Raw genomic sequence first — 19930 nt, forward strand, 5'->3', positions numbered from 1 at the left:
GAATTGAAAACTTGGAATAGAATTGATGCTGAACGTGTTCTCATTCTAGTAATTACTCATCCACCAATAAAATAGACTAGTTGGAACTAGGAGTTCCATCTCTGTAAGATGCATTTCCAACAAAATTTAACTTTTGTGTTTAATACTTACATACATGTAAGTATTTAAAATATGTGTTTTGATCAATTGAAATAATAAGATTTAGGATTTTATGATAACAGGAAATTAAAAAACCCTTAAATTTCAATTTATTTCATTTTATTACAAGGAAATATAAGATGATCAATACAATAGTTCAAATAGGACATTCATTATTAGTATAAAATTCTGAAGGGGATGCCGAATATAAAAGAGTTCCAGAAGATAAAGGAAGGATGGAAATTAACCAAGTATAAAAGAAATTGTATTTTAAAAAGTGGATATTGGTGGATATTAAATCCCTGCAGTATTTAGAGTTCATTGGCTACATTTAAAAGTGTGACAGTTATAAAATATTTATAACAAGCTGAAGAAAAATGTATATTTATTTTTAAACTATATTAAGGATGTACAAAATTGTTTTACAGGACTCCTGAGCTAACAAGTTTGAAGATCTTGAACATAAGACACATTAGCTCTGATACTGATTTAACCATTTCTTGGGGTATTCAAACGAAGGTTGGACCAAAACCTGTGGCTGCCCATATGGATTTAGTACCTTGCATTGTATTACTTATTTTTATCCATTTTAAAGATCTCTCCTCGTAGATTACAAGCTCTCAGAAGCCCAGGGCTCATTGCCTGGCTCATTGCCGGTACCCAGGGGCACTCCCCAAACATCCCCGGAATGAATGACTTTATCGTGAGAACTCAGACGGCTGTTAAAATCCCCGGCTAGCACTCAAGCTTTCGTTCTGCGTGTCCTGGCGGCTGCGAGGAAGGGGAAGGCGTGGGAAGGCCCCAAAGAAACTCTGAGGACTCGGCGGATCCGGGCGGGTGCCGGGCGGGTACACGGGTGGGGGCGCGGGCGCGGAATCCGCGGCCCGGGGGAGGCGCTACCTCGTGCCGCCGCGCAGGCGCGCAACCGTCTCCGCGTGAATGCGCGCAGTCGCGCGCCTGTCCCCGCGCGGGCTCCGTAGCGCGTGTGTAGGCTGACGCAGCTCGCGGGCCCTCCTCCTGCTCTGCAGCGGCGTCGGCGGAGTTTTGGGCGTTTGGGAGGGGGCGAGGGAGCTAGAGTCGGGAGAGGGAGGCGGCGGCGGCGGGGAGGAGGAGGAGGAGGAGGAGCAGGCGCCGCCATGGCCGCCGCTATCACCGACATGGCCGACCTGGAGGAGCTCTCTCGCCTGAGCCCTCTGCCCCCCGGCAGCCCTGGCCCGGCGGCGCGGGGCCGGGCTGAGCCCCCCGAGGAGGAGGAGGAAGAAGAGGAGGAGGAAGAGGAGGCCGAGGCCGAGGCGGTGGCTGTGCTGCTGTTGAACGGCGGCGGCGGCGGTGGGGGCGGCGGCGGTGGCGGCGGAGTGGGGGGCGGCGAGGCGGAGACGATGTCGGAGCCGAGCCCCGAGAGCGCCAGCCAGGCCGGGGAGGACGAGGACGAAGAAGAGGACGAGGAGGAGGAGGACGAGAGCAGCAGCAGCGGCGGGGGCGAGGAGGAGAGTAGCGCCGAGAGCCTGGTGGGCAGCAGCGGCGGGAGCAGCAGCGACGAGACGCGCTCGCTCAGCCCCGGCGCCGCCAGCAGCAGCAGCGGGGATGGGGACGGCAAGGAGGGCCTGGAGGAACCCAAGGGACCGCGGGGCAGCCAGGGCGGCGGCGGGGGCGGCAGCAGTAGCAGCAGCGTCGTCTCTAGTGGCGGCGATGAGGGCTACGGGACCGGGGGTGGCGGAAGCAGCGCGACCTCCGGGGGCCGGCGAGGCAGCTTGGAGATGTCGTCGGATGGGGAACCCCTGAGCCGCATGGACTCGGAGGACAGGTCAGTGCACTGAAGCGTTTTCCCTTCCCTTCCTCCTCTTGCACTCATGGGCCCCTCAGAGGGGGCCGAGGGGACTTTTTGCTGAGATCTCCCCGCTCCCCAAATCTTCAGCCCTTCCCCCAGGTTCTCAACTCGCAAATCTCTCCTGGTCGCCGCGCCCCTCTCGCTGCGGATAGCCGCTTCCAACTCTCAAACCATTTCCCCCCAACTCTCCTTTCCCCGCCCTCTTTCCCCTCGGCTCTACACTCTTTACGAACCTAAGGACAGCTCTAACTCAGAAACAATCCTCAAAGTAGGCCCAGATCCTCTGGCAGGGCTTAAGAGGGCCTTGATGTACACACCTCAGTACACAAGGTTAGCTTCATCCAACCGTGTTCGCGAACACTTGTCAGAACTATAATTGACAAGTGTTTTCCAACATGGCTGGTCTCGCCTGGATTTAACAGAACTTCCTTGTTCGGGGAGGAGACCCCAACTATCACTTTTCGCTACTTAATAGGGAAAAGACTAGTCTTTTATATTTAATCAGTGCTTCTAAAATTCCTCATGTGTGGTCATTAATATGATCTCCAAACTGATTTTAGTAGCTTCTATTTGTGATCAAATCTGGGAGAAAGTTTAAAACAAGTATAAATTATTGTAGAAAAGAATAATGAGTTGATATCCTTTAAAGTAATTTTACGGAATCAAAGAGTTGGAATCATAATAAAATACAGTCTGGAAGGAAACACTCTATTAGTGTGTGGTTTATAATCTTTATATAGTAGTGCTTTAACATGGATGTCATGATTTTAGAGGATAATATTTAAAGTCATGTATTGGAGAGCTCGCTGAAGAAAGTAACATTTTTTTAAAGCTTGTGAGAAATAACGTGGATACCAACAAAAATAAGCTTCATTTTTTCAAGACATTAAAATTTATTAGTATGTTTCAATTGTTATTACTTTTGATCACTTTGGAAACTAATTGGTTTTTAATATACTTTTTTAAGCACAGAGAACCATGTCATGTATGTTCTGCTTCTAAAGTATACTAGCATGTATTTTGACCATCGAGTATTTTGATGAACAGTAGAATTTTTAACAATCCATATTGATTTGGCTTGAAAAGCTTTATTCTAAAGTTCTAGAAATTTTGATTGGTAACTGATAAAAAGACCATTTTGGTTCATATTTAATATTATAAGGAATACCAAGCTTTAAATATTATGAAAATACAGCTTTAGATACAGCTAGTGAGGAAAACATCTTGGATGGGCTAAAATAGACTACAAAAATAGTACTAAACTACATAGGCATGGCAGGAAGGAGAATGTCTTCAAGACCACTAAAAATTGATGAGAACCACACAATGAAGTATATGTTATTTATCATTTTATTATATCCTCCTTCATTGGTACCAGTAGACGTTTGAAAGTTGATATTAGTGTATACAGTTAGCATCTACCATAGTTCTTCCATTTATCTAGAGTGTGGACACACACACACACACACACACACTTAGTACTGCACAATTTAAATATCTCCGCCTCATTCGCACAACTCTGGTGCAAGATAGGTATTATTTTGACTTCCATTTAACAGATGAAGAAGCAAGTTGAGTGTCTTACTCAAAACAGTAAGTATAGAATGCAAGTGGTAGAGCTGGATCTGAATAAAGTACATTATCAAGTCCCCTGCTATTTCCATTTCACGAGTAAAAATACTTCACCTTAAATAGCAAGGTGTATGTGTCAGGATTTTTTTTTCTTAATCTTGTTTTTTTTTTTTTTTTTAAATATCTGTCTACTACATCCCTTTAGGGGATGATGGTTGGTCAAGTAGTATTTCAGGAAGTGGAGTTTTGACTTCATATTTATAAGGTATACACTGGAATATCTAATTTTACATCATATTTCAGAGTAAGGAGTAAGAGATATTAGTGCCACAAGTCCAAATAAGGTTCAGACCTGATAATCAAACATACTTGGTTTTCTTAATGCTGGAACATAAGAGACTACAAAATATCGTAATCATTTTACTGTTTCAAGGTAATAAATTTATCACTTGTATGAAAAAGCTTTACTGGTGAAGCTGGTTATGGTGGTCTTGATAATCTTAATTCTGAAATGACCCCTTGTTGCCTTTTAAGTTTTTTTTTTTTAAGAGTCCTTTTAAATTTGGGAAGGAATCATAGTTCTTATGAACTGTCCTGCAGATTACACTAATCTATGTGGATTTTATAAATTGATTTCATGGTAGGAGGTGTATATTTTTGTAACCGATGGAAAGATACTGTGGTTTTAAAGTGCTTGTAAAAAACTTGAGGCATTCCTATCAAAATGATTTTATCATTAAAATTTACTGTTTCTTTTAGAATACCATTCATTTTTTCTCACTTTGAAATGAGATCATGCTTTTGAGTTTATCTAGCATATTTTAGAATTTGTTGAAATATCTTAAATATTTTTGACTGTAAGTGCTTCTTTTTAAGAAACATTTAGATATAAAGACTTAGATATGAAAGCTCATGATCCAAAGTGTCAGTCTACAAGTGTGTACTCTAAGTGTTGTGTGGTGAAAAGTGACTAATTTATAAAATGAATAAATGACACTTGGTACAAAAACATTGGTTAATTTTTCCTGTGAGAAAGTTATTCAAAACCAGAGTAAGTGTGTTATTAGTGTGTTTATTTTGATAAAGTTAGAAAAAGAAATGTAATTTCTTTTCTTTGGAGGAATATTGAGCTGTGCAAGACCATTAAAAACTAGTTTCTCTTTTACTTTGAACCTAAGCTTAAGTACTTTTTAAAAAATTACCACTTAAAAATTATAACCTTTTGGGTTACTTTAGAGGCTAATTAATGTTTAAATAGAATTTTAGAATTTAAAATGTCTCTGAAATTTTTTTAGTTGACAAATTTTAGCTATTGAGTCAGATTATACATTGAAAATATTCTTACCTTCTTATCTGTATAAGTGAACTGATAATAACTTTTTTGTGGTTGTCTTTTTGTATATATGTCTATATATATATATTTTCAACTAGAATAGAAACCATGACTTATTTTGAAAAAGCCAAGACTACTTTTCAGCCACTTTTATCAGCCTTTCTGGGTAAGTCCAGATGTCAAGTAAAAGGGCATGTGTAAGGATGGGATGATAGGGAAGGGCATATAGTTTGAAACTTAATGATCAGGAAGGCCAGAGGCCCTTACCATTTTGTGGATCAAAATTTGGAATTCCAGCCTTACAGGTTGCAAACTTTGAGGTATAACTAACATTGCTCAGATGCTGGTGAGATAGACCTATATTACCCAATTTCTCATTAGTATGATTTGGAAGATCTTATGACATAGAGGCTAACCAGTCATTCATTCTTTCATTTATTTAGTTCTGAGAGATAACCTGAGTGTGGGGTGGGGGGGGGGCAAAAAGAGAGGGAGAGAGAATCTCAAGCAGGCTCCACAGTGCCAGCCCAGAGCCCAATGTGGGGCTCTTCTCTGTCTCTCATGACCAACCATGAGATCATGACTTGAGCAGAAATTAAGAGTCGGACACTTAACCGACTGAGCCACCCAGGTGCCCCTTGGACTCCTTTTTAAAAAAAAAAATGTTTATTTATTTTGAGAGAGGGCTTGTGCAAGTGAGTGGGGAGGGGCAGAGAAAGAGAATCCCAAGTAGGCTCCATGCTGCCGGTGCGGAGCCACACAAGGGCCTCCATCTTAAGAACCATGAGATTGGGACCTGAGCTGAAGAGTCAGATGCTTAACCAACTGAACTACCCAGGTGTCTCCATGATGAACTTTCAGTATTTGCCGCTTCAACTCTGAAGCAGCTGTCTATAAGCTCTGAAATCATTCTTTAAGCTACCTTTTTATTTTGATTAGGGAAAGAAGCTTGTAGTCGCTCTCAGTTTTCATTGATAATCTGTAACTCTCAGTTAAGGAAGGTATGGCTCTGTGCCAAAAACAAACCATGAAAAAAAACTAGACTTCAGGGTTGAATTTATGGAGAGATTCTAAGGGGCCATTTTACTTTTAAGGAACATAAAGACTACTATGTTTAGTCAATTAGAGAATCCTGTGTGTAAGTTGACTTACTAACCAAACAGGTATTTACTATGTGTAGGACTCTTTACTGAGTATTGTGGAAAATGGGAGGAAAAAATACTTCCCACTTCATGTTGCATATTGCTGTGAGACTTAATTCCAACCGTAGGTTTTGCTCTAGTTCCTAGCACAAAACTTCATTGGCTCTAATGTAAATAAAGTCAAATTTCACACCTTGCCAATTGTATTAGCTGTTTATTGCCGTGTAATAAATTTGTCTCAACTTTAGCAACTTCAGGGAACAGAATTTCTTACCACGTGTGGTTTCTGAGAGGAGTGGATAGGCTTAACTGGGTGGTTCTGGCTCAGGGTTTCATGAGGTTGCAGTGAAAATGTTGGCCAGCATTGCAGTCATCTGAAGACTTGACTGGGGCTAGAAAAGTGTTTCCAAGATGGCTCACTTATTGTAGCACTTGGCAGGATGCTTCAGTTACTCACCAAGTCAATATCTGTTTGTGTGTGCTCCTGACATAGCAGCTATTTTCCCTCAGAGTAAGTGATCTGAGACAGCAGGAAGAAGCCACAAAGGCTTTTTATGACCTAAATATACCTGCTTATGTTTTATTCTTCCTGTCTTTTTATTCAGCAGAGAAGTTTTTCCTATTTTTCTTTTCATTCATACCCTGTTACACAATAATTCTTTCAGATTTTTTCACTGAGGCCACCTTTTAAAACCCATCAAAATGCCACAACGAATCCTTTCCTGGTTTTCATTTCTTTTTCCTTTTAGTTCTCACATATGTATTTTTTGTCTTTTTTCTCTCCCAGCCTATGGCTCTATTCTATAGGTGGAGAGGTGTAGAATATTTCAGTATTAAGAGCATGTAATCTGAGTTAAAGGAAACAATTCAGATTTTTGTATTATGATTTTAAGTAATATCTTTGAGTCTTAGTTTATTAACTGTGAAGAAAGTTTAGCTTTTACTGTGAAGATTTTAAGAGTCCTGTGAAATTTTCTGAAGAATCCATGCTATTTGAATGCTTGCTTTATCCTTTTTTGTTGTACAGTGGTATTTTTGAGAACAGGGACAGTTCAGTTCATTTAGATCTTTATTGTGTCTAAACACAGTATCTTGGATATAGTGGGTTATAATTAAATGGAAATGCCAACAATAGAATTTGTATAAATAAAGGAGACTATAAACTGAGGGCTAGGAATTAGTGCCTTTGGTTGGATCATTGTATTGTGGTATTGATAAATTTAAAAGGGTATTGGGTCAGTGTACTCCAGTAAGGCCATTGAGGTCATATGCAAAATTTTATGTGTCTCTGAGAAGATGTCAACAACTTCTATCAGCTTTTCAAAAGAGTTTGGTCTAGGTTAAGAACTACTGCTGGCTCAGTTGGTAGAACATATGACTCTTGATCTCAGGATTGTGAGTTCAAGGCCCATGTTGGGACTAGGGTTTACTTTACCAACCCCCCCCCCCCAAAAAAAAAACCCTGCCAACTTAGAGGAGGTCCAGAGGTGTATGATAAATGTTTATTAAGTGATCAGACAATTCTGAAATTGTGAGTTTTTATAAAACACGTTTTTATAAATGAGTATGAGTATGGAAAATCCAAAATGGATAGTCACCAGAGGGTTTTTTCCAAATCATTGTTAAGGCATTTATTGTATAAAAATGCTTAACATTTTATTAAAGTTAAATGGAAATTTTGAAGTTAAGGCGAAAGTATAAGGAGTAGTGGTTTAAGTCTGTGATTTGAGTCTGAATGTGTGGTTTGAATTCTGGCTCTCACTTAAACTGGTGACTATGAGATCTCACGAGGAGGGGAGACAGACTGCACAAATGAACTAGAAATAGCTAGTAATGATCTTTTGTTGTTATGAAGCAGTATAAGATCTGAATGCCAAAAAGTGCCAGACCAGCTGTTAAATGTGTGGCAAGTATCTGTAAATGAGTGCTGCAGAAACTTGCAAAAGGAAATGCCAGGTCAAATATTTCATTACAAAATCTACATTTTAATCAGCTTTCTTTACCATGTATATCTATTCAGTGGTTGACCTAAAAGGCCTCAATACTTTTTAATGGTTTTTAATATGTAAGCGAAGCTGCTGACCTATTACTAAAAGTCTTTGGGGTATGTTTTCTAGTAATAGTAATGGATTTGCAGTGATCTAACCACATGTTGAGTTCATTTTTATGACTGATAGTTTGCTTTTGTGAAAATAGTGGTTATATTGGCCTTAGAACTAAATGGACAATTTTGGGCATGGATCAGAGGGATGGATGGATGTTTAAAAAAAAAAAATCACATTTTGAGCATTTACTCTGGTAGTTAGCATGGTGCTCTGTTTAGTGATAAGAGAGAAATGTGATAGCGCCTCCCCAGATACTTCGTTTTTATTTTAATTTAATTTAATTTTATTTTAAAGTAGGCTCCATGCCCCGTGTGGTGCTTGAACTCACTACCTTGAGATTAAGAGTCCCCTGCTGGGCAGACTGAGCCAGCCAGGCACCCCCAGATACTTAGTTTTTAATGAGAAGACTAAAAAGATGACTCCGTTGTTTTTCCTAGTTTTTCTGTAAATTGTTTGTGACACAGTACATTAAAATAAAAACTGGAGAGTATTGTAGTCAGTGGTTAAAGTTTTGGTGGGGAGAGGGCTGAGTTTTAGGGTTAGGTGAGTGATGAGAAATTTTTAGAAAGCCTAAATGAAACAGAAAAGAAAGAGCCCACCATGTTCACGAGGCTTTCTGCCTAGATCAGAGGATTCACATTGGAACTGAGAAATAAGAATGGCTAAAGTGAGATTTTGCATGCGAACACAGATGTGGGCATTTTGTCAGTATAGGTTTGTGAATCAGATTCTTTTTCCTCAGCCCAACTTCTGTTTTTGTCAATCCTAGTCACATTCAGATCTTATCTCAAGCATTTTCTCAGGCAAACTATTTCTGATTCTATGTTAGTCACATTGCTAGCATTCCCAGGTTCTTCCTTGACCTTGTTAACAATTTTATTATTTACTGTTTATCTCTCCTGCTAGAATGTATGCTCCCTGAGAATAGGAATTGTGTCTCTTGATGATTGTTCTATTCACAGCACCTGGCACAGTGCCTGATGCTTATTTTAGTTTTTTTTTTTTAAAGATTTTATTTATTTACTAAAAATTTTTCTTTTTATTTTAGAGAGAGAGAGCGAGCAGTGCGGGGGTGAGGGAGAGGAGCAGAGGGAGAGAGAGAGAATCCCAAGCAGGTTGTACCCTGAGCAGTTCCCATGATGCTGGGATCGTGACCTGAGCCAAAATCATGCCCCTGATGAGCCACCCAGGTGCCCCAAGATTTTATTTTTAAGTAATCTCTACAGACCTAACATAGGGCTCGAATTTATGTAACCCTGAGATCAAGAGTCACATGCTCTACTGACTGAGACAGCCAGGTGCCCCTTAGGTATTCTTAAATGTATTTTGGATGAATGATGAAACTGCTGTGTTAAAGGAAAATGTGGCAAAGGTTGGAAATTTTGGGAGCTGGGAGACCAATTAGGAAGTAGTAGGAATAGTACAGGTGTGAACTGAAGAGATTTGAGCTGGGGTAGAAGTTGGAGGAAAAGTCATGCTTGGGAAACAGAATCAAAGGAAAGAAAAGCTAATTTCCTGAGTGCCCTGTAAGAAAAATATTGTTATTATTTCTGAGTAAAAAGCTTTTTTCTTGAGGATTTCTTTGGAACAATAGCTTGCTTACTTTTCCAGACATAACCAGCACTAAAATAACTAAAAGAAAAGTTGGGTAGTGAAAGCTTGAACCTTAAGTTAGAAGGAATTATAATTTAACTTCTTAGAAGTTGTTTCCCTGCCTGCAAAATAGAATACCTTCGTGTTGTGATTAAATGAGATGGAATATGTAAAGGGCCTAGGGCTCTATTTAATTCAGAGAGTCATTTATCCTTCCCTTTCTCATGCCTAGAGATGTGAAAAGAAAACTCTGGTGAAAATAAGTGATTGAAATTGTAGTACTGGCTTTACTAGAGACTGCTTGTAATCATTTCATTTCTTGAACTTCAGATTGATTCTTTTTCTTAAAAGTGAGGGTTTAAACAACATAAAATAATTTGGAGCTCAAATACGATAATTCAGATGTAGACTTGGCAAATATTCTCTTTTATCCTTTAGACAAACCCAGAATATTGCAAGCATGGCTTTGCTTTATCCAGGATCTCAAAGATACTTTAGATAGGTTCTTCTGGGTTCAAAAATCACCGTAATTTATGGTGTTGTATTGAAATATTCATTTGTGTTTGTCTTGTCTAGGCTGTAACATTTTTTAAGAATTAAAATCTGGTTCTATTTATTTTTATACTTCCTTTACTTACCTTCAGCTGCACTCACTCACCTATTGCATTGCCTATCTTCAGAATTCAGGGATTGGTTGAATTTAATTGCATGTGGATGTACTTGATACACAATTTCTTGTTTCTTACTATCAGGACTATAAGAAATAAGGAGAACTGTTTTGTGCCTTATATCTTCCCCAAAATCTTTTCTTTTTAAGTTTTTTTTTTTTTTTTAATTTAAAGTAATCTCTAAGCCCATTATGGGGCTTGAACTCATGACCCCGAAATTGAGTCACGTGCTCTTCTGAGGCACCAAGGCATCCCTTCCCCCCATTCTTTTTAACAGCATATGTGGAAACAGTATTTGAGAAAAACCATGATGTTTGAATTATTTATTTTTTGATTTTTGAATTATTTAGAAAGTGGACCTCCCATATTTTGTTTCCCAACAACAAAAAAAATGCATATACTATTTTAGGAGAAAACTGCGAGTGTCTATTTTGCTTATGAATCTGAGACTCTTGAGCTAATTGAAAAGATTTTATGAACTTCAGTTCACTGCATCCTCACAAACCGCTAATGAGGCGAGAAAGCACAGACATAACTTGCCCAGAGTTACACAGCTCCTTGAGAATGCAGGCAGTCCTGGCTCTGGATGTGGTCTTAGCTACTATATTGCCTAAGTGATTCTTATAACCAGACTGGACTAGGAAAGTTTAATTAAAATAGTATTAAGTCAGTGGCTATTTTAAATTTCAGCCTGTTTCTTTTGCAAAGAATAACTTAAGTACTTGAATTCATTTACATTTCTGGGCCTCATTTTCATTTGTAATTATAATATACATAGCCTGTATCTCTTTTAAGACTATGAAATACAAAAGTTGATATTTAAGTGTTGTAGTTTTTCAGTCTTTAGGGGAATAGAGAGTCTTTATTGGCATTTTATTTCTTTAATTTTAATGCTTTTCTAAGTCCCTGTCTTTCTGGTTTTCATTTATGTTTCAATATTCTAGAAAGATGAACTGATACTAATTAGAGAAAACAGGGATTTTAGAAGGACATTTGTATTTCTCAGTAAATACATTTACTAGTTCATTTCTTTTTTTTTTCCTTCTATGTACTGATGTTGATATAGACTAGCAGTGTAATGTATTCTTTTTTTTTTTTTTTTTTTTTTTTTTAAAAACTCGAACTCGCAAACTGTGAGATCATGACCTGAGCTGAAGTTGGTCACCTAACCAAGTGAGCCACCCAGGTGCCCCAAGTTCATTTCTAAATTATAAAACTTATGTCATTGCTTTTTATAAATACTTGTTAAAGTTCTGATAGTGGATGAATCAGCTGTGGAATTTTTTAGTGCTTTAAATTCATGTTGACAGTCATTTGAAATGTCTTTTGAGGTGTTGAGGACTACTGGAGGCATTTTTGTCAGAAGTGTGTGTACTGAAATCATCTGATAAAATCATATTTATGATTTAAAACTAACTTAAAAAAAAAAAAACAAACCAAGTAATGATTGCTTCTGTATAAAATGGGTGTTATCCTTCACAGCAGATTTTTTTACGTACTGTCTTTGCATATAGACATTTTCCTGGAAATCTTTTTAAGAAGGTAAAAGATAAAAAAGGTAAAAGATAACTCCTTGTAATGTAATTATATTGAAATAGAATGTTTCTACTATTACAGTGTTTTTGAAGATAATTTCTTGCTGATCTTGTCTTAAACTGTGAAAAATGTGGGTGGAGTAATCTTAAAGAGCAATAGACTAGACTATTGCTTTCTGGACTAGACTAGAAATGAGAAGGAAATTTAAAATGATGTGCACAGTGCATAGTAGTGATATAAGAATGCAACGTACTTGTTTTCCATAGGCTATATTTCATCATTGTTGCATAAAGTCCCTTTTGACCAATTTAGTGAATGCTGCTGGGTCTTAAGGAAAAAATCTTTTGTTTTTATTCAGAGAAATAATTGTAGGGATGGAGAGTAGTCTTTTTCTTGATTAGAAAAACCCATTTTAGCTTTTTAAATTACAGTGATAATAGCTTGTAATTACAGTAACAATAGTAATAATAATATCTTGGTTTTGGCTAATGATTTTTAGTGTGCCTCCAATTAATTTTTATGATTATCTCAGTGTGACAAAGCCATATATTTTCCTTGCCTTAAAAATCCTACTTAAATTTGTCACTAAAAGTATGTGAGCATTTACTGTGTGCAAGGCACTGCACTACCTAGATTTAGGAGTTTACTCAAAATGAGAGGCTTATAGGTGATTCATAATACAAATCAACCAGATCATAAGGAAGCAGAATTCTTTCCACCTTAGGTGAGTAGGGAGGGCCTTAGGGAGATGTGACTTGAGCATGTGTAGCACACGTAATAAAACAAGCACTTGTCTTTACTTCTTTTTTTCTTTCTTACTTATTTTTTCTAATTGCTTCTGAGTTTAGAGATCTAAAAGCCTGTGGTACCATAGCAGTTTGGAAGACAAAATCAGATGGGCTTACAGAAATCTGATGTGATCTAAATTCTTTAGTCCCATTTATGACCAATTTCATAATTATTTGATCTTTTTAAAAAAAAATTTTTTTTTCAATGTTTATTTATTTTTGGGATAGAGAGAGACAAGAGCATGAACGGGGGAGGGGCAGAGAGAGAGGGAGACACAGAATCGGAAACTGGCTCCAGGCTCTGAGCCATCAGCCCAGAGCCCGACGCGGGGCTCGAACTCACGGACCGCGAGATTGTGACCTGGCTGAAGTCGGACGCTTAACCGACTGTGCCACCCAGGCGCCCCTTATTTGATCTTTTTTAAAAAAATTTTTTAGTGTTTGAGAAAGACGGAGTGTGAGTGGGGGAGGGGCAGAGAGAGAGGGAGACAGAATCTGAAGCAGGCTCCAGGCTCTGAGCTGTTAGCACAGAGCCAGACGTGGGGCTCAAACCCACAAACCGTGAGATCATGACCTAAGCTGAAATCGAACGCTTAACTGACTGAGCCACCCAGACCCGCCCTATTATTTGTTCTTGATAAAGAAAAATGAAAGTGACTTCCCCTTTATCTCTAAACAAATTAATATTTGGAGTTGGATTTTATGTTGACTTTGTTAGGCTCCTGTTCTAATGGTCTAAGTTCTAAATTTGGGACAAGTTCTACCTGAGGATTGGGTTGCTTTCTGTGACCTTGAATTACTTTTTTTATGAAACTAATTGACTTGTAGGAATCAAATTTAATAGTTTATCTTGTTATCAAAGCTATCTATCCGCCTAAATGAGTCAAGTTATATCTAAGTCTTAAATATCCTTTGTGTGTGCTATATAGGTGTGCAAAAGCAAAGAAACAACTTCTTGTGTGTGCACACCAAGTGAAACTGTCAGTTATTTTGATGTATGATATGGGTTGTATTTCAGTATTTCTCAAATCTGTGATTTACTCAGATTTTTCCTATGTGTAAGTCTGGCAATCAACTTTGGCATTAGTGTTTTATATTTGTCCGACTTTGGGCAAGTCATGTAATTCTGTGTCTCAGTCTGTTTTATTAAGATGAGGATACTAATAGTACCTACCTGATATGGTTGTTGTAAACATTAAACAAGTTACTACATATCAAGCATTCTTCTAGTTACTATGGCTGCATGATAACCAACTCCCAACATTTAATGGCTTAAAACAGTCATGTTGCTTATAAATCTAAGATCTGAGCAGGGCTGCGTAGGGTTAGATCATTCCTGTTCCACTTGGTGTCAGCCTAGAACAGCATAAAGGCTGGGGACTGTAGTCACCAAAAAACTCACCCACTGACATTATCAGTCACACGTGTGGTGCCTGGGCTGAGAAGACTGAAACATCTGGGACTCCCTGGTATCTCTCTCTAGGTCTGTGTACTTTTTTCGTAAGATCTCTTCAGCATGGTGGCTTCAGGGGAACCAGATTTCTTTACATGGTAGGTCTGGGCTTCCAAGCTGTGTGTCCTGAGAGAGTCAGCTGGTAGCTGTAGTATATGACCTTACCTTGGAAGTCTTGCAGTGTCACTTTTGCAGTAGTCTTGGTCTTGTTCAGATTCAAGGGTAGGTAATATTGAGTCCCATCCCCATGCCATTTTGAAAGAAGAGGATGTGGAAAGTGTATATGATGTGGCTGTCTTTGGGAAATAGACTCAGTAAGTATTGGCAGTTACGATAAAGTATAGGAAGTCAGATTTAGATAGGCTATCTTGTTTTTGTGATACAAATTTTGATATAGTAAGTTACATGATCCCTTTTTTTCCTTAACAGAAAGTTATAAAATGTAACAGGCAGGCAATTCATAATTTTCTTTTTTTTTAAATGTTTATTTATTTTGAGAGAGAGTGTTTGGGGGAGGGGCAGAGAGGGAGAGAAAGAATACCAAGCAGGCTCTATGCTGCCAGGGTAGAGCCCGATGTACTGGATCTTGTGAACCATGAGATCATGACCTGATCCAAAACCAAGAGATGCTTAACCGACTGAGACACCCAGGAGCTCCCATAATTTTCTTGAACTGCCTGTTTCTGTCTTTTTTTTTTTTTAAGTTTTTATTTATTTAAGTAATCTCTACACCCAATGTGGGACTTGAACTCACGACCACAAGACTAACAGTGGCATGCTCCTCTGACTGAGCTAGCCAGACGTCCCTTGAAGTGCCTGTCTCTTTTAACTGGTTTAGTTTTGGCTTTTAATCTCATTGTCAGTGCCTAGAATAAGGAGCAGGGCACAAAATTATAGTCTATTCCAACAAATGGAGGTGAGGAATGGTAGAATTTCACTCTTAAAGTTGTATATTATTAATATAATATCCATATAATATTAGGTATACAACTTCATACTTTTGAAGAAGGCTTGTCTTAAGTGCTTGGCACTCTTGAATTTTAGCCTTTAATAAATTTGATTATAAGTATAGAAGAGACATAATCATTCTACTAGTAAGTGGCAATTTCATAGATGAAAGGAACGTCACCCACCTGTTAGCCAAATAACAACTTACCCTGCACTATGATTACATTAGGAATCCCTGATGTGTGGGTATAATGTTTACCTATAATTTGGTAAATACTTTGAAACTTTATATAGTATACTTATTTCTACACAAAGCTTATTACCAATTACAAAGTTAAGCTAAGTTTATAATGCTCGATTTTACCTTGTTAAATGTAACTTATAAACCTGTAGAATTGTTGTTTCCTTTTATCTCATGCCACTTTCTTCAGTCCCTATGGAGGACCATGTTCCATTCTTTAAAAATGAGAATTATAGAATATTTGGGTTTTTTTGTTTAAAAAAAATTTTTTTTTAATGTTTATTTTTGAGAGAGACAGAGACAGAGTGTGAACAGGGGAGGGACAGAGAGAGGGAGACACAGAATCGAAAACAGGCTCCAGGCTCTGAGCTATCAGCCCAGAGCCTGACGTGGGGCTCGAACTCACAAGCCATGAGATCGTGACCTGAGCTGAAGTCAGACGCTTAACTGACTGAGCCACCCAGGCTCCCCGAATATTTGTTTTATAATAATTCAGATGGAAGCTATGAACCTAAGACTTCCTAAACATACAGTTTTCATCAGAGAACAAAAATAAAACCGCCTTGTTTCTTTAGAGATTAGTGAGGTTCTTTTGTGGAACCTCAATCAAGAACTTCCAGATCCTGAAAGAATTGGTTAGATGCCTTGATCATCCTTTTTTCCTATTAAATTCTTTTTTTTTTAAGATTAAAAAAAATTTTTTTTTAGTGTTTTATTTTATTATTTTTGAGACGGAGAGAGACAGAGCATGAACGGGGGAGGGTCAGAGAGAGAGGGAAACACACAATCTGAAGCAGGTTCCAGGCTTTGAGCTGTTAGCACAGGGCCCAACGCGGGGCTCGAACTCACAGACTGTGAGATCATGACCTGAGCTGAAGTCGGACACTCAACTGACTGAGCCACCCAGGCACCCCTTAAGATTTTATTTTTGAGTAATCTCTATACCCAGTGTGGGGCTTGAACTCACAATCCCCAGATCAAGAGTCACAGGCTCCAACTGAGCCAGCCAGGTGCCCCTTGCTACTTACTACATTCTTTAAGTTTATGGTACCTTTTATCCTTGATGTCTCTTACTCTGTATGTAATACAGCTCTATGGTTTTTTTTAACTTTTTGTTTGTTTTTAATTTTTTTTAAAATAGGCTCTACACCATCAGGACCCTGAGATTATGAGTTGCATGCTCTACTGACTGAGCCAGCTAGCCGTCCGTTTTCTCACTTTTTAATGTAAAATGCCATTCATTTCATAGTTAGTAGTTTCATAATTTTAAGGACTGTTGTTGAGAACATAAACAGTCTAAACAATTTACAGATTGAGTAGTGGATGAAATTTTTTCCCCAAATGAGTTTTTGTGTGGAACTCCAGTGCCTGAGACATGTTAAAATGGTATTTTATTAGTATTTAGTTTTTGTAATCTCAAAAATTTTACATTAATTTATAAAGTCACTCAGAACAGTATAACTTTTTAAGTAAATTTAAATTCGAAGTAGGGTTTGTGAATGTTACAAATATATGTCAGTATTCAAACAGAATTTCCTTGTTCTATTTTGGCTGCTTAGTCTTGAAAATTTGACTTGCAGATATGGGCAGCTTGTCTTTCAGTCTCCATGTACTACACTTTAGTTCTGCTGATCAAGAGCTATGAAAGGGGATTACTAGTATGGAAATTTTGTTTGAAAAACACCATTACCTAATGATCTTAATTGTCTTTATATCACAAATGCAAAAGTGACTAGAACCTCAAACTTAAGCTATAAAATTCTTAATAATTGTCTTATGTCAGCCCTTTAATTTGTTATTAGCTCCCCAGGAGAGGAGAGCACATAGTAAGTAACTGGTCTTCTTGGAAGGTGTTTAATTGGGTAAGGCATAAGGGTATGATTTACAGATCTAATTTTTTATAAATGGACTAATTTATAAATGGCCTAAATTAAGTCTATAGTACAGACCTGCAACTTTGCTAATGAATGACATATTTATAGGAAATTCTGATGTTTTAATTTTTTTTGAGTGAAGAGAGTAAATTATACTTAAATTCAAATTATACACCCATATCCATTTGGGTCTCTGTTCCTAACTCTCCTTTAAAGTTACACATTTTAGGGGGGCACCTGGGTGGCTCATTCGGTTGAGCGTCCAGCTTCGGCTCAAGTCATGATCTCGCTGTCTGTGAGTTCAAGCCCTGTGTTGAGCTCTGTGCTGATAGCTCAGAGCCTGGAGCCTGTTTCGGATTCTGTGTCTCCCTCTCTCTCTGCCCCTCCCCCACTCATGCTTGCTCTCTCTCTCTCTCTCTCTCTCTCTCTCTCAAAAATAAATAAACATTAAAAAAATTAAAAAAAAATAAAGTTAGACATTTCTAACTTTAAGATACCAAGGAGAATCCATAGTACAAATGAATTTCCTCACAGGTAACTGAAAAGAAGGCTCCTGATAAGGCTTCTCTACCCATTGGACCTCAGATTCAATTTCGAATTCAGGAATTAAACTCCAAATAAAATAAAAAATATTCCAGCTCAGAAACCTCTTTCCAGTACATTTTAGAGAGTCATTTAAACTTTGCACCAGAACAGTGGTTCTTGAACATTTTACTTTAAAAAACTCCTTTGCTTTCTTAAGTATTTAGGAATATGAATTATATCTCAATAAACCTGTTAAAGTTATTAAAAAAAAATTAAAGATCTTTTGTTTATGTGGGTTATATTTATCAATAAACTTATAGGATTAGAAATTAAAACCAAGAATTTTAGAAACATTAAAAATAAACCAATTATATGTTTCTTTTCTTCCTTCCTTCCTTCCTTCCTTCCTTCCTTCCTTCCTTCCTTCCTTCCTTCAGCATAGGCTTCATGCCTAATGTGGGGCTTGAACTTAAGACCCTGAGACCAGTAGTTGCATGCTTTACCAACTGAGCCAGCCAGGCACCCCTACATAGTATTTTCTTAATGTAAAATAACTTTTACTGTTAAAAAAATAGAAGAGTGATGTTGTTTTATATTTAACATCTTTAAGATCTGACTTTACAGCTAGTTTTTCATATCTACTTCTGCATTCAGTCTGTTGTAGTGAATTGATTTGGTTGAACTATGTGAAGACTGGCCTCATACAGATATGTAGTTGGAAAAGGAAGGAGTTTTTTAATAACCTTTTTAGATTAATTGTGTGGCTATTTGATTATACACCCAAACTTGACAGGTGATAGTTTTTTTACAGTGTTTGCAATGTGGGATCTGAAACTATATCAGTGAGCTTTTCTTATTCTGTTGCATTTAGACCGTGGGCTTGTCCTCCATCTTGATAATGTAACATCCATGTATTGCTTCCTCTATTCCTGTGTTTTGTCATTAGTAATCTGCCCTTTGCTTTTCAAAGTTGGCAACCCTGACGGCTATGGTTATGTCTGCACACAAATGTTTTGCTTGACAGTAATTTGAGTTCTCAAAGAAGGGTATATTCTTACATGTGTTGGTTGGCCCTTGAGTTCCCAGAGGACATAATTTTTTTTTTAATGTTTATTTATTTTTGAGAGAGAAAGCAGAGTGTGAGCAGGGGCGGGGAGGGGCCTAGAGAGAGAGAGAGAGGGAGACACAGGTTCCAGGCTCTGAGCTATCAGCACAGAGCCCAATGCGGGGCTCAAACTCATAAACCGTGAGATCATGACCTGAGCTGAAGTCGGACGCTTAACCGACTGAGCCACCCAGGTGCCCCCAGAGGAAATAATTTTCATAATAGCAATGTAGTTTACTCTAGATGTTATGGTAGAAATGGCTGGTGTGCCGGGTAGTTTCTTAAGAGGAAAAGGGTCCATGGAAAAGAGAGAAAATATTGTTATGTTGAAAATCCTTCCTGTCCTTCCCTAAATATTGCGTGTGAATTTCTAACATCGTGTGGGATTTTCTTTTTTTTTGAAACTTATGGATTATGTGTTGTCACAGGATATATGTGTGTGTGTGTGTGTGTGTGTGTGTGTGTGTGTGTGTGTTGTGTATGCTTTAGTTTATATCATTGTGCAGTATCAGACACACACTTCATGAGATAGTCTGACCTGTCTTACTTGGGTAATAGTAAAAGATCTTTTAGTCTTGCTACTCAAAATGTTGTAGCAGTAGCATCAACAAGTAGGTGCTTATTAAAAATACAGTATCTCAAAAGAAAAAAACAGTTATCTCTGGTCCTACCCCAAAATTCACTAAATTGGTATCTGCACGTAATAAGATCCCAGGTGATTGTTAGAATATTAAATTGAGAAGCACTGCATTAGATTATTGTAACTATCTGAATAGTAGAGAAGTGCTTTTTTCTGGCTTAAGTTTCCTTCCAAATACTAGGCTGCTTTTGTTCACATTTTACAGAATTAGTAGGTGTTCACTGGGAAGGAGAACTAAGTGAATGAAAAATGTTAATATGTACGATCCTAGGAATATTACAGGATCAGGTGGAATGTCTTCTTCTAGTTCAGATCATCTTGTTATCTTACTGTTACAGGAGGAAGGACACTGTTTTCTATGGGATCTATATCTAGCTCAGTGTCCTGTCAAAATAAAAAATTAACTATAACTTGTCTCTTTTGCTCTCCCACGTCAGGACT

General features: G+C 38.1%; 1 protein-coding gene across 3 annotated transcripts in view; it reads left to right on the plus strand.

The window, feature by feature from the left end:
* The first annotated feature begins 1062 nt into the window (after positions 1 to 1062).
* AEBP2 (AE binding protein 2) overlaps positions 1063 to 19930 on the plus strand; it is a 71272-nt gene continuing 52404 nt past the window's right edge. The window contains exon 1 of one of the 3 annotated variants that reach the window (XM_043563320.1): positions 1063 to 1942. In XM_043563320.1, the coding sequence (XP_043419255.1) occupies positions 1275 to 1942 (668 nt within the window). In that variant the 5' untranslated portion in view covers positions 1063 to 1274. The remainder of the gene's footprint in view (positions 1943 to 19930) is intronic. The other 2 variants (XM_043563321.1, XM_043563323.1) reach the window with 2 other exon arrangements.

The sequence above is a fragment of the Prionailurus bengalensis genome, chromosome B4 (assembly GCF_016509475.1).
Source record: "Prionailurus bengalensis isolate Pbe53 chromosome B4, Fcat_Pben_1.1_paternal_pri, whole genome shotgun sequence".
NCBI classification, from domain to species: domain Eukaryota; kingdom Metazoa; phylum Chordata; class Mammalia; order Carnivora; family Felidae; genus Prionailurus; species Prionailurus bengalensis.